Source organism: Heterocephalus glaber, unplaced genomic scaffold, assembly GCF_053883595.1.
Source record: "Heterocephalus glaber isolate CG9 unplaced genomic scaffold, H.glaber_assembly_v1.0 deba00001608, whole genome shotgun sequence".
Lineage (NCBI taxonomy): Eukaryota > Metazoa > Chordata > Mammalia > Rodentia > Bathyergidae > Heterocephalus > Heterocephalus glaber.
The window spans coordinates 17,288,180-17,302,904 of record NW_028258379.1 but is presented as its reverse complement, the minus strand read 5'-3'; the positions used below and the strand labels follow the sequence as shown (position 1 = coordinate 17,302,904).

The 14,725-nt window shown below is 37.9% G+C and overlaps 3 protein-coding genes across 5 annotated transcripts in view; 2 read left to right on the top strand and 1 right to left on the bottom strand.

Annotated features, from left to right (window-relative positions):
• The window catches only part of Noxred1 (NADP dependent oxidoreductase domain containing 1), a gene marked incomplete at its 3' end in the record, with an annotated part of 43,510 nt that extends 40,354 nt beyond the window's left edge, over positions 1-3,156 (top strand). The window contains 1 exon segment of the mRNA XM_087195183.1: positions 2,997-3,156. Within this exon segment, the coding sequence (XP_087051309.1) occupies positions 2,997-3,156 (160 nt within the window).
• On the bottom strand, positions 2,451-14,467 carry Samd15 (sterile alpha motif domain containing 15). Of its 3 annotated transcripts, XM_021245763.2 has the most exons (4): positions 12,584-14,467; positions 11,356-11,454; positions 7,451-7,510; positions 6,658-6,864 (listed from the first exon to the last, which is right to left on the bottom strand). In XM_021245763.2, the coding sequence occupies exons 1-3, from the start codon at positions 14,465-14,467 to the stop codon at positions 7,466-7,468; spliced, it is 2,028 nt and encodes a 675-aa protein (XP_021101422.1). In that variant the 3' UTR covers positions 6,658-6,864; positions 7,451-7,465. The 3 variants fall into 3 exon arrangements, with proteins under 3 accessions (XP_004837187.2, XP_004837188.2, XP_021101422.1); XM_004837130.4 differs by lacking the exon at positions 7,451-7,510 and having other exon boundaries at positions 2,451-6,864; XM_004837131.4 differs by lacking the exons at positions 7,451-7,510; positions 11,356-11,454 and having other exon boundaries at positions 2,451-6,864.
• Positions 3,002-14,725, top strand: part of Tmed8 (transmembrane p24 trafficking protein family member 8) — a 55,275-nt gene continuing 43,551 nt past the window's right edge. The window contains exon 1 of the mRNA XM_087195131.1: positions 3,002-3,170. Coding sequence (XP_087051257.1) covers positions 3,158-3,170 — 13 coding nt within the window. The 5' untranslated portion in view covers positions 3,002-3,157. The remainder of the gene's footprint in view (positions 3,171-14,725) is intronic.

Genomic DNA, 14,725 nt, shown 5'->3' with positions numbered 1-14,725 from the left:
AATAGATCTGAATACTAAACAAATCTGGATAAATTACCAAGTATTCAGTCATAGAAACAGAAAATAGACCAAGACATTGGTATACAGAAAAGATATTTGACTTTTGTATATTAACCTTATAACCTACCAATTACACTAGACATTTATAACTAATCCAAGTATCATTTCATATAACATCATAGCACTTCAAATGTATTGTATAACAAGATAATCTAATTCTTCCTCCTATTCTTTATATCATTACTGTCATTCATTTCACTCACATATGTGCCAATATATAATACACTGTTGCTATTATTTTGAATAAACTGTTATCTGTTAGAAAAATTAAGTGTTTATTTTACCTTCACTTCTTCCTTCGGTGCTCTTCCTTTCTTTATGTAGATCCAAGTTTTTGACCTATATCATTTTCCTTCTGTTTAAAGAACTGGCAACAAATTTCTTTGGTTTTTTAATAATAACTATTACCAAACACACACACATACAAAAAATTAAAATCACTCAAAGAACAATGCAAGGGGGAAAAATTACAGTAATATTCAAATACAGCAGAACTCAACCAAAACAGAACTGAAAAGCACTTAAACATTTTTCCATATAACTTAAAAAAGCATCTCAAGCCCCAACAAGACACCAGAGGATGTGATTTGCTTCAGAAAGATCCCCAAAACCAACACTGAACAAATAGTGGTCTGAAAAAAAAACTCCAGTTAGTTAGCAGACTCTATATAAGCCAAACTTCCCCCTAATTTAAATTTTGATACAATCATATGACACGTGATAGAAACACAATCTGAGAAATGTTATTAGGCCATTTCATCTGTGTGCATCCTTAATTACACTCTCAGTTTCTCACACTAGAGAAACTGTTCGGTATTTACACATGTGTGTCCTATTTATTTCACTTAAGAGGATGGCCTCAGTATGCATCCATTTAGCTATAAATGTCTCTAGTTTCTCATTCTTTATGGCTGAGTAGTACTCCACTTTATAAAAAAACCACATCTTCAAAAAAAACACACCACATCTTCTTTATCCAGTCTCCAGTTGATGGGCACTTAGGCTGCTTCCAAGCTTTTGCTATTACAAACTGTGCAGCTGTAAACATGAGTGCACAGATATTGCTGTGGTAAGATTATTTTAATATTTTTGTGAAGATACCCAGCAGGGGGACAGCTGGGTCAAATAGGACCTCTAAGCCTAGTTCTTTGAGGTGTTTCCATACTGATTTCCACAGTGGTTGCACCAGCCTGCACTCCCACCAACAATGGAGAAGGGTTCCTTTCTCCCCACACCCCCACCAGCATTTGTTATTGGTTGATTTCTTGATAGCAGACATTCGTTCTGGGGTGAGGTGGAATCTTAATGTTTTCATCTAGATTTCTCAAATAACCAGTGATGTTGAACATTTTTTCATATATTGATTTGCTTTTACTTCTTTGTCTGAGAAATGTCTGTTCATTTCAGATGCCCATTTTTGAATTGGGTCTTTGAATTGGGGGGGGGTCTGATTTTTTTCAGTTCTTTATGTATTCTAGATAGTAGTCCTTTGTCTAAGGTACAATTGCTGAAAATTTTTTCCCACATTGTGGGTTGTCTGTTAGCTCTGTTGGTGGTTTCTCTTGTAGTGCAGTAGCTTTTTAATAAGATCCCAGTTGTTGATTCTTTGTGCAAGTTCCCGTGCCACTGAGGTTTTGTTCATAAAGTCTTTTCCTATACCAATGTCTTCAAGAGTTCTACCTATCTTCCAGAAAATTTACTGTTTCTGTCCTAACATTTAAATCTTTAATCCACTTCTATCTTAATTTAGTGCATGGTGATAGGCATGAGTCAAGTTTTAATCTTTGGTAGGTTGAAATCCAGTTTTTCCAACACCATTTATCAAATAGGCTATCTTTCCTCCAATGAGGATGGTTGGCTCCTTTGTCAAAGAGGAGGTGGCTGAGCATATCTGTAGTTGTTTCTGTATCTTCTAATCTATTCCACTGATCCTCAGGTCTGTTTCTTTGCCAATACCATGCTGTTTTTATCACAGTAGCTTTGTAGTATAGTTTCAAGTTGGGGATTGTAATACCCCCAGCCATATCGCCATTGCCTAAAATTTCCTTTGCTATTCTAGGTCTCTTCTGGTTCCAAATGAATTTTTGGATTGTTTTCTCTAGTTCTGTGAAATATATTGTTGGAATTTCAATTGGGATTGCATTAAACCTATATAATAGTTTTGGAAGTATGGCCATTTTCACTATATTGGTTCTTAAATTTCTTTGATTTTTAAAAAAGTCTATTTATTCTTCATTTTTGAAGGATAATTTGCAGGGTACAGAATTCTAGGTTGGTGGATTTTTTCTCTGAACACTTTAAATATTTCACTCTACTCCCTTCTTACTTGCATGGTTCTAAAAAGAAGTCAGTTTTTAATTCATATCTTTGTTCCCCTTATAGATACAGTGTGTTTTCTTCTGTTTTTTTTTTTTCAAGATTCTTCTTTATCTTTGATTTTCTAGTTTTAAAATATCGAGATGTAGGTTTTTGCTGTTGCTTTTGTTAGCATTTATCCTGATTGATATTCTCAGCTTGCTTCCTGGCTCTCTGGTTTGGTGTCTGACGTTGATTTGGGGAAATGCTCAGTCATCATTATTTCAAATATTGTTCCTTTTTCTCTTTATTCTCCTTCTAGGATTATCATTATGTGTGTTACACCTTTTTGGTTGTTTCACAGTCCTTGGGTATTGTGTTTTATATTTTTCAGTCCTTTGTTTTGCTTTGCTTTTCAGGTTTGCAAGTTTCTCCTAGGATATGTTCAAATTCAGTCTTTCCTCGGTCATGTGTTTAACAGCCAAATAACATGCATTGAATGGATTGGAGCTGGGGATTTAGCTCAATGGCACCGCGCCTGCCTGGCAAGCACAAGGTCCTGAGTTCAATCCCCAGTAACAAGAGAAAAAAAAATGATGTATTGAATGGATAAAAAAATAACAATTTCTCTTCTACCCCAGGCCTTTCCCATGGTTTGATCTGACTGATGTGCAGCTCAAGGAAACTTCCTTTTGCCAGCTTCTCTCAAGCAGTACTGTTCTCCAAGACTACCTTACCCATCTATACTGTGACTCATTTGGCATCTCCCTAGTCAAAGAAGATTAGCCAATGATCTCCATGGATGCTACAACCCAGTAAGAGCTCTCAGGGATGAGGGGTTTCTTTTTCCCTCTCACAGATTTGCTCTATGTGGTTACATCCCCAATTATCACAATTGACAAGTAATCATGTGACTGTATTGTGCTTGAAAATTGTATTGGTGGATCTTTTACATGTAGAATAAACAAGAGGTCAATATATTTGGGTGTGCCTAGCTTTCAGAAACAACCAAATCAAACTATACAAATTAATGCCCTTATGTAAACCACTTCCCCAGAAAAGCCTTAACACAAATTATTTCTCTTCAAAAAGCTAAATTCAAGAAGCTACAATGCCATTATTGTAAAATTATATACTGTAGCTTTTTTCCCCCTATGTCATATATAGCTGACAAATGATGCAGCAGCTTGATTTTTTTCTACCATTTTGGATAGAGAAATGTTTGGTAAACAGTCTTAATTGTCTCATTTCATGCTTATTTCAGTTATATGTGTGTTTTCTGGTACTGTCTTATTTAAAGCTGTTACCATTTAAACCGTAGAGCCAACTTAAAAAATAACTGCCATTTATATTAAATGGCTAAAATAATTTTGCAAAATATAGATCTTATTTATATAAAGAGAATTTATTTCCTTTATTTTTTAAAAGCATTTTTAATTCTTTTTTTTTTTTGGTGGTACTGGGGATTGAACTTAGGACCTTGCACTTGGAAGGCAGGCATGGCACGATTGAGCTAAATCCCCAGCCTATTTCCTTTATGTTTTGCAAATACTTTTTGTCAACTATAATAGAATAGAAAACAATAGCAGTGACCCTATCAAGCTAGCAAAAGATGCCACTTACTATGCTCTGTCATGGAACAGAATCATAAAGCTTTGGGAGTTACCACATAAAGGAGCCTTATAAGCCATTGGCTTGTGTCTAGATGCAACCCCAAAGCCTCATGTAGTCATAGGTGGGGGTTTTTCAGAGATGGTTAGATCTAGTTTGTGCTGCTGGGATTAAGGGTGTGTGATTGCTAAATTAGTGCACTGATTGGTTTGGCATAATTCTGAGTGACAATAATGGAAAGGTCACTCTGAGTGTGAGTGCTACCCACCCAAAGTGCATGTAGCCTGGATATAAGAGATAGAAAGAAGACTGGTGTTGCTGCTTGCTGCTTGGTTCCTCGCTGCTTTGCTGCCTTCCTGCCTTCTGCTTGCCAGGAACAGTTTCTCCTCTGTGATGCCCCTCTGCTGTGCTAGCTGGCTATGGACTGAAACCTTTACAAACTGTGAGATAAATAAACCTTTCCTCTACAAACTGTGAACTAAATAAACCTTTAACTTTGGGTGTCAGGTATTTTCTCAACAACAAGATAATGTAACTCAGACATAAGCAAACCCCAGACCCTATGACACTGTCAGTGGTATTTCAATAAGTCTTGTTGTTTTTAAGAAAATATAAACAAATTTTTTTAAAATCTTTTTTTCTCTGATAACTAAAGAGAACTTCCCATTCCTCATTTTTCCTATTTGAAAAACAATCCCTTTCACAATAGCATTCCCAAAAAAGAAACACCTAGGAATCAATCTAACAAGGGAAGTAAAAGATCTCCGCATTGAAAACTACAGTATTCTGAAAAAGGAGATTGAAGAGGATATCAGAAAATGGAAAGATATCCTTTGTTCTTGGATAGGAAGAACCAATATAGTGAAAATGGCCATACTTCTAAAATTGTTATACAGATTCGATACAATCACAATAAAAATTCCAACAGCATATCTCACAGAATTAGAAAAAATAATCCTAAAATTCATTTGGAACCAGAAGAGACCTAGAATAGCAAATGCAATTCTGGGCAACAAAGGCAAGGCAGGGGGCATCACAATCCCTGACTTGAAATTATACTACAGAGCTACTGTGATTAAAACAGCATGGTTACTGACAAAAACAGACCTGAGGACCAGTGGAACAGACTAGAAGATGCAGAAACAACTCCAGACACATTCAGCCATCTTATCTTTGACAAAGGAGCTAAACACCTTCACTAGAAGAAAGATAGGCTCTTTAATAAATGGTGGTGGAAAAACTGTATTTCAACCTGTTAAAGATTAAAACTAGACCCCTGTCTTTCACCATGTACTAAACTAAAATTGAAGTGGATTAAAGATCTAAATATTAAAACAGAAACACTAAATCTGTTGGAAGACAGGTAGAATGCTTGCAGACATGGGAGCAGGCAAAGACTTCATGAACAAAACCCAGACCGCACAGGAAATACTACAAAGAATCAACAACTGGGACCTCATCTTATTAAAAAGCTTTTGCACAGCAAGAGAAACCGCAAACAGAGTGAAGAGACAACCCATGGTGTGGGAAAATATTTGTACCAGCTATTCACCAGATAAAGGACTATTATCTAGAATATATAAAGAAATCAGAAAAATCAGATCCCCCAAATTTAAAAACCAATTCCAAAAATGGGCATCTAAAATGAAAAGACACTTCTCAGATGAAGAATTAGAAATGGCAAATAAATATATGAAAAAATGTTCAACATCACTGGTCATTCGTGAATGCAAATTAAAACAACACTGAGATTCCATCTGACAAGAAATCAGCCATTAATAGCTTCTGCTGCAGCAGCCATTGAAGAGCAGCAGCCATGGCTCTACACTACCCCATGGCCGTGGGGCTGAATAATTCATACATATGTAAAGGATATATGTATCTGGATATTTTAAAGAGTGAGATTTCTTTGTCTTTGAAATCTATTTAGTAGCTTGTCTGCTGCATGCATCACAGTTTAATGCTTATTCAATAACAAAAGACTTCTTGCCGGGGATTTAACTCAGTGGTTCTACCGCCTACCTCGAGAGCACAAGGTCCTGAGTTCGATCCCTGGTACCAAAAGGAAGAAAAAAAGAATTCTTTTCTACATTTGTGGAATGTATTATTTGGGCTGGCAGGTGATTTTATTTTTAATTATATTTTCCCAACATATTTCTACCACCAAGTGTATTACTAGAATTTATCAATAATTCTTCCAATTACCCAGAAAGAAAAGAATTGCTCTTTAATAAAGGGCTAAACTGAAATACAAATAAAGGGAAGATGCCATGAGTAAAGGAAGAACTAGGAATGGACCCAGCAGTTCTCTGATCCCTCTTTTTTTTTTTTGGTACTGGGGACCGAACTCAGGTCCTTGTGCTTGCACAGCAGGCGGCGAAACCAGTGAGCTAAATCTGACCCTCTAATCCCTTTTTTTGAGACAGAGTCTCACTATGTAGTTCAGGCTGGTCTTGAATTCACTGTGTAGCCAGGCTGGCCTCAAACTCGAGGCGATCTTCCTGCCTCAGACTTCTGAGTGCTGGGTTTACAGGCATGTGGCACCATGTCCAGCCTCTGATCCTTATTGAAAAGAAAAAAAAGAAAACTCCAAAGAGACCACACCTCTTTCCCTAAGTAATTTAGTTTGCTCTTTCAAGGTAAGTGATATGGCTCTTTCTCCTCTGTAATTGAGTGCAATGTAATGCCTCCTTCTGTTCAGGGAATTCTTTATGGAGCGTAGTCCTGTAATCCTGCTGCTTTAACAAATTCAGAAAAGGTCAAGGAGTCACATTTTACCCTGGTATGACTTTTTTGTTCTAAAAATAAGCCAACATTGTCCCTGTAGGGAAGTCTGATGGTGCGCCTGAATAATGGCTCTTCAATTCCCAGTAGCTCCCTCGTATGCCGAGAAATTACCTGAAATGCAAGGATATTTTTTTAATGGAACCAATGTAAAAATACAACAAAGCCAAAATTTTGTTTTTTGGTTTTTTTGGTACTGGGGATCAAACTGGGGTCCTTGAGCTTGCGCAGCAGGCGGCAAAACCACTGAGCTAAATCCCTGGCCCAACAAAGTCAAAATTTTAATTAATTTCCTAGGCCTCTTGAATGGTAACCCTTTAAAGTATTTCAATGGGAAAAAATAATGAAATAACATCATGAACTTAATAGCCTGGCCTTACCAAAAACTAAGCTCTTAAGAGAAACGTTACATAACTTTATTTTAAAATTAGCATTTATTGGGCTGGGGATTTAGCTCAGTGGTTCCAGTGCCAGCCTCACAAGCACAAGGTCCCAAGTTTGATCCCCAGTACCAAAAAAAAAAAAACAACAAACAACAACAACAAAAAAACAAAAGTAGCATTTTTGTTTTGTTTTGTTTTGGTACCAGGGATCAAACTCAGGACCTTGTGCTTGCGAGGCAGTAGTTACTCACTTCTAAAGAGCAAAAAATAAAAGGAGAACACAGTAACTTTATTATAGAGAAGAAGCTAGCACATACCTGTAGCCCCAGCAGCTACTCAGGAGGCTGTGGTGGGAGGACTGCAAGTTCAAGGCCAACCTAGGCAAGTTAGTGAGACCTCATCTCAAAACACAAAACATTATATAGCAAGGAAATCTGGCAAACACCCCTTAACCAAATGATCAGGCTAATGTTTCCAGTATTGAACCATACAAATATAATGTCCCAGTATGAGATGAGAAGGGCTTATCACCTCTGTGATAGTCTCCTCCCAAATTCATAACCTTAATCATGATTGGGAAAGATCCGAAAAACTAAAACTGAAGGAAATTTATAAAAATGCTTGTTCACTTATCTTCAGAAGTGTCAAGGTAATGAAAAACAGAAAGATCAAGAAACCATCCCACACTAGAAGAGACGAAAGAAACATGACAGCTAAGTGCAATGTAATATCCCAGATTACATCCTGAAACAAAAAATTATCATGAGTGGAGACAATGCAGAATCTGAATAAAGTTCATCATTTAATAATACAATATTAGATCAAAGGTAATTTGTTAGTTTTATTATTATTATTATTTTTGGTGCCAGGGATCAAACTTGGATCCTTCCGCTTGCGCAGCAGGCAGCAAAACCACTGAGCTAAATCCCCGGCCCTGTAATTTGTTAGTTTTAATGAATATACCATAGTTACATAAAATTTTAACATTAGGGGAATCTAGGTTAAGAGTATACAGAAATTTGGGCCAGGATTTAGCTCAGTGCCACCACACCTGCCTCACAAGTGCAAGATCCTGAGTTTGATTTCCCTGGTACCACCAAAAAAAAAAAAAAAAAGAGTATACAGAAACTCACTGTACTACTATCTTTGCAACTCTTCTGTAAAACTGAAATTATTCACAAAATAAAAGCCTTTTTAAAAAATTAAAAAGGTCTGCCTCAATTGTTGACATGTTATAAATTTGTGCTACTTAAATAATTTTTAACAAGGCAAGAGTAGCAAAATTGCTAAAATATTGTAAAGTTTATAAGGCTGTATTTTAGACTATAAAATCATGCATACAAAATGAATAAACAACTTATGTATGTCCTCCAAATATTTACCACAGAATATTTTTGCTCACTTGATATAGCAAATAGTGGATATTTTCAGAATTATTTTCTAAGAGAGAAAGACAAAGCAAGTGTAATGTTCTTTTACCTACTTTGTCCCTAAAATAAATAAGATTGACTTATTTAAATATTGTTATGGGGTAAATTGTGGATGTATTAGTTGCTGTAATTACAACAGTGAGATAAAAATATGTGATATACAGACTAGGTGTGTACCTCAGTGGTAGAGCCTAGCATGCCACATGCCCTAGGTTTGGATTCCTAGCAATGCAAAAACAAAAAACAAAAACAAAATGATTCCTATATCAATAAAGAAGGTAACTACAGCATACTTAAGTTCATGTATGATTCTAGAAAGATACCTGTGTCTTAGAGTATAACTACCTCTTTTATATGGACCTAAGTGTCAAGTAATGCTTATGTAACATACCTCTAAATCTTGATTTTAATGTTACTCTACTGATTTCAAAGAGAGGCCATATTTGTCTATGACTTTGATAATAACTATCTCAAAGTTTGCTTATTTAAAGTTCTTGGGATATAAGGATAGACTAATAGATTTATCATTAATTCTTGAGGCTATCCAAGACCTCTTGTTTCTTGCAAGACCAGAAAAAACATTATTAGAATCTTTATTTTTGTATATTGATATTGTACTTCTGGAATCAGAATGCCACTCTCAAAAATCTTTTCTTAAGGGCCGGGGATTTAGCTCAGTGGCACCTCTGCCTGCCTCACAAGCGCAAGGTCCTGGGTTCGATTCCCAGTACCCCCCCCCCCCAAAATCTTCATTTAAGATTAAGAGCTCAAGGGCCCGAGTTCGATCCCCGGTACCAAATGAAAAAAAAAAAGTTCATCTCCAAATAGTTAAGGGCCGGGGATTTAGCTCAGTGGTCTTGCCACCTGCTGCGCAAGCGCAAGGACCTGAGTTCAATCCCTGATACCGAAGAAAAGATTAGGAGCTGACAAGGTCCTGAGTTCAATCCCCAGTACAAAAAGAAAAAAAAGATTAAGAGCTGAAATTCTCAGTGCTTAAATCAGGAATTTGGATTAAAAATATTTTGTTAATTCTGTGCCTTATTTTATTTAAACATTCAGTATACTCTTAAGTAGAAATTAGAGCTCATAATTACAGATGTACCATTTTTGAACATAAAAAGAATAAGCTATTTATCTGGCAGTACTTGATAGGTATGTGAGGGCATGGTTGAAAATACCATATTTAATAAGTGGTCCTTCCCACATTATGTACATAAATATTTGTCTATATACCGGCCCCCTTCCCTGGCTCTTAACTAAATTATCTTTTATAAATTCCTTCATATTTCTAGGCCTGTTTTCTCTTCTGTAAAATGAAGATTGGGGGAAATGACATATGTATGGTGCCACATATAAAATAAGCACTCAGCAAAGAATAATTATTAGCAGAATTTAAGAGAGTAAATGTTCAGTTAGGTCTCTGTGTTTAATAATTTAAAGGAATTCCTTACATGTCATTGCCAGTAAAAGGTCTTGAATATTAACAAATATAGTTTTCTGGGCCAGGGATTTAGCTCAGTGGTTCAGGCACCTGCCTTGCAAGCGCAAGGTCCTGAGTTCGATCCCCAGTACCAAAAAAAACCCCCCAACAAATACAGTTTTCTTATTTTCCAAACTTAATGATGTATGGCATTACATGGTTCAAAAGCCTGCTGAAGAGTCCCAGGGAACAGATTCCAGAGCCTACGCTAAAACTAATGAACTAAAAACTCTGGAGGGCAAGCTTGGGAATCTACCTTAAAAACAAAACAAAACTCTCATCTGATTTTGAAGACCATTATCCATATTTGGGAACCATTGAGATAAAGCATCAATGGACATGGGTATGCTGAGTGAACATTGTCATGTTGGGGTAGAAGTGCTAGAGGAAAGGTTACAAATGAGAGTACCTATGTGATGCTTTGTAAATTGCAAAACATTACCCATGGAGGTTACTGTTAAGCAAAGGGAGGGATCTTGAACTGCTAGTGCTGGTAAGATGAGACCCACAGAGGTTAATGTAACCTGTTTAAAAGTCAGGCAGCAAACCAAGCAAAATATATATGGTGTTATAAAGTAAGTGCTAAAAGGGTATTGGAGAAATAAAATGTTATGAGAGAGTGGGAAGAAAGGTTACTGTGGTCCGGAAAGACTTCTTGGGGAAATGAGAATAAGAAATTGGTCTGGAAGAATCACTAAAATTCCTATTAGTAATACAAGGGAAGAGGAACTGAGCAAAGACACAGAGAGAGGCATGTACCAGACCAGTCTGCGATACTGTGAGTCAGACTTGGTATGCTGGAGCAGAAGACTCACAGTGAGAAGGGAAGAGGTTGGTGGCTAGAGAAAACTTGTGGAGGACACTGAACACTTATCTAAGGAGTTGGGACAATATTGTAGGCAGAGGGGATTCAAAAGTGTTTAAATAGTATCTTAGTAGTTGGAAAGTGAGGAGCTGAAAGCAGAGCCCTTGAATACAAAGGGCCCATAGAGAGGCTAAATACAGAGAGCTACTGCAGTGGAATGGGGCAGTAACAGTCTGAAAAGTGGGAATGGAGAAAACCAGATAGCCTAAGTGCCATAAGAGGAACTGGCTGTTGTTGGGATCTTTGTATAGAGTAAAAGGAGAGAGACAGAGAGAGAGAGAGACAGGGAGAGGGAGAGGAGAGAGAGAGAAACCATTGTGAGCCTGGGGGATTTCAAGTACAATGACATCCGCAGATAGAAATAGGACTGGAAGAAAAAGAAACTGATCTGAGACAGATGGCAGCATTATTACAGTGCTCCATAGGGGAAATCTGTACACAACTCACCTTCATATGCTCAAAATCTGTTATCCCCATCTGAGGGAGGTTTGAGCAGTTTACATGGATGAGTTTATTGCCACTGATGAAGTTTGTGGTAAAACTCTCCTGTCGGTACAAAAACATCACTTTAAAATGTACTAAAAGTAGAAGGATGGAAAAGAGGAAGAAAAGAGGGAAGGAGGAAGGATGGAAAGAAATCATGCTTTCCAGCTCTATACTGAGAAAACTTATTTTGTATCTTAAAAATACTACATACTTTTTAAAGCTCTTGATTACATTTCATGCTGCTACTTAAAATTTTTTCCGCATGCTACAATGCTTCATAGTGTTTGTTTGTTTTCAGTACAGGAGATTGAACTCAGGACCTTGGACATGGTGGGTAAGTGCTCGACCACTGCCCTACATCCTCAGCCCTGCTTCATGTCTTGTCCAATTACATTTTTTTTTTTTTTGGTACCGGGGATGGAACTTGGGTCCTTGTGCTTGTGCAGCAGACGGTGAAACCACTGAGCTAAATCCCCGGCCTGTCCAATTACATTTTTAGTACAGGAAGTACAGAAGGTTTCAGATCTTGTGTTGTTTTCAATTAAGAGAATTATACTATCTTTTTAATAAAATTATTTTGGGTTAATTGACCAAGTTACATTAAACTTAACTGCTTGTCATATCTGGGGCACTTAAGATTAATAGCAGAAATTTAAGGTAAGGGAGTTGCCGCTAAGACAACTTGACAAACTACCAGAAGGTCTGTGGTGGACAAAATCTATTTTAAAGTAAATTTTCTGGGCCAAGCATTTAGCTCAGTGGCACTGCAACTGCCTCAAGGTTCTGAGTTCATTCCCCAGTACAAAATAATATATAAATAAATAAATATAGTTTTCTATGAAATTACAAATTTCTTAGCCTTTATTAAAGGATTGCAGAGAAGTGTAATCTCTGGGATTAATAGGAGAAACAAACACATGTGACTCTCCCCAAATACAAATATCCATCAGTAGTAAGGCCAAAATTAATACCCAGTTACAGGTTAGGGATGTAGCTCAGTGGTAGGGTGTATGCTTAACATGTGCAAGGCCCTGGGTTTGATTCCCAGCACCCCTCTCCAAATTCAAGTTACTCTTCCAGAGTCTAGGACTTTTCTATACTTCTAATGAAAAAGAGGCGAAGGGTCAGGTCAGGGTAGAGGAAATATGAAGTAGATTGAGAGCATGGGATTTCAAGTTTTTTTGTATACCTTGTATTGAGGGAAGCCTAAATGGCTAATCCACTCTGCAACCTCTTCTGGGCTCCATTTGAGAAACTCAAATTGTGGCTCCATCCTTTTTTGGGGCCTGGATTCTTCATCTTTAGGTACCAGTTCCTCCAACTCTTGAGACAAATCTACAACTTTCTTCTCATTAAAGGACTCTTTTAATTCCATTTGAGACTCTGAGAAATGTGAGTTTGAGTATTCACTGAAATCATCAAGCTGAAACAGTTTTGAGATTTTTTGAGAATTCTCATAATGTACACTAACTAAGTCTATTTTACTTCCTCTGTGAAAGCCTACTGTATAGTTGTTTCTAATTTTGTCAGTTTCTTTTACTGACTCTGGCCTGTTTTCTTCAGAAAATTCTATACGTGTTTCTCTTGATTTGGCTTCATATGGTAACTCCAGATTTTTCTCCTCAGTTGACTCTGTTTTTCTCTTCTCTAGAACTGGTTTGATCATCTGTGGTGGCACTTGACCTGTTTCCTTAGTTGGTTTTCTTGGTTCCACCTCTGGAAACTCCAATTTAGCCTGTTCTGGTGGCTCCAGGCCTTTCTCCTCAGCTGAGTTTCTCAGTGTTTCCTCTGATTCGAACTTCTCTGGCAGTGCTAGTCCTATCTTCTCATTTGATTTTCTTTGCTTCTCTTTTTGATCTGTTGGTTTAGTATCCTCTAGTGGCTCTGGAGCTTTCTCCTCAATTGACTCTCTTTGTGTTTCCTCTTCAACATCTGGTTTGATCTCCTGTAGCTGTACTAAACCAGTCTCTTTTGGTGTTCCTGGAATCTTTTCTTCATCTGACCTTTTTGTCTCCTTTGGAACTTCTGATGTAGTCTTCTCTGATGGTTCTAGACTTGTTTGGACAACTGGTTTTGTTGATTCTTCCTCATGATACTCTGATTCCAGTGGCTCTGGAACTTTCTCCTCAGTTGACTTTCTTGTTTTCCAGTCTGGAAACTCTGGTTTAGTCTGTGCAGATGGCTCTCTTCCTATCTCCTCAATTGACTTTCTTTTCATCTCCTCTGGAACCTCTGGTTTAGTCTCTTCTGGAGGCTGTAAGTGTGTTTTCTCAGAAGATATTTTTGGTTTCTGGTCTGGAAACTCTAGATTAATCTGCTTAGGTGGCTTTGTCTTTTTCTTATCAGTTGACTCATTTTGTGTTTCCTCTGGAATCTCAGGTTTGGTCATCTTTGGTAACTGAAGATCTACCTCTTCAATTGATTTTCTTGATTTCTCACTTGCAAAATCTGGTTCGGTTTGCTCTGGAGGCTCTAGGTCTGTTTCTTCACATTCCTCTCTAAGTGATTCCTCTGGAACCTCCTGTTCAGTCCCCTCTAGTAACTCTAATCTTGTCTCACTGGCAGTGGCCCATAAAACCTCATATTTGGTTCCCCCTGGTAGCTGTATATCTATTTCTGTAGCCCATTCTGTCATACCTGGTTTAGCCTCCTCTGGTGGCTCTAGGTCTGGTTCCTTACCCATTTCATCCACAGGGACCTTCAAATCCTTGTAAAACTTGCCTCCCTTTTCTCCCAGTGTCTCTGACTTCAATACTTGGGGGATACCTGGTTCGGCTTGAATAAATAGGTCGATTTGGGCTTCCTTGGGAATTTCTTCCTTAGGTGCCCAGTTTGGTTCCAGCTGTACATTCTTTTCATTATCTGGCTTCTCCTCTTTAAAGTCCTTTTCCCCAGTCACCAGTGGCTGTGGCTCTTGGTCAGTCTCTGAGGGCAGCTCCGCGCCTGCCTCTGCGATGGTGTACGGTTCAGCATCTTCGTACAATTTACGAAGTCCTGGCATTTCAGGTATCTTAGGTTCTGGCTTCTCATTTTCATCTGGGTCAGAATAGTAATCTTCTGAGACTTCAGACATTACACAGTTTAGCCAACGCGCCCAGACTTCCTAGCAACCCTAACTTCCGACAGCGTCTCTATAGTTACCACGTTTTTCCGGTAGTGTCTTCCTGAATCTTCTCCAGGTTTTGTTGATTCTTCCGAGCTCTGACTTTAAAGATTGCCCACCAAAAGCATGCAGTAACTCTCCCCGCGTCCCCGTTGCCTGCTTCCGCTGGCCAGTACTCCTGCAGCCTCCCAGAGCCAGCGCGTTCTTCCCGCTACTGCAGCGCGGCTC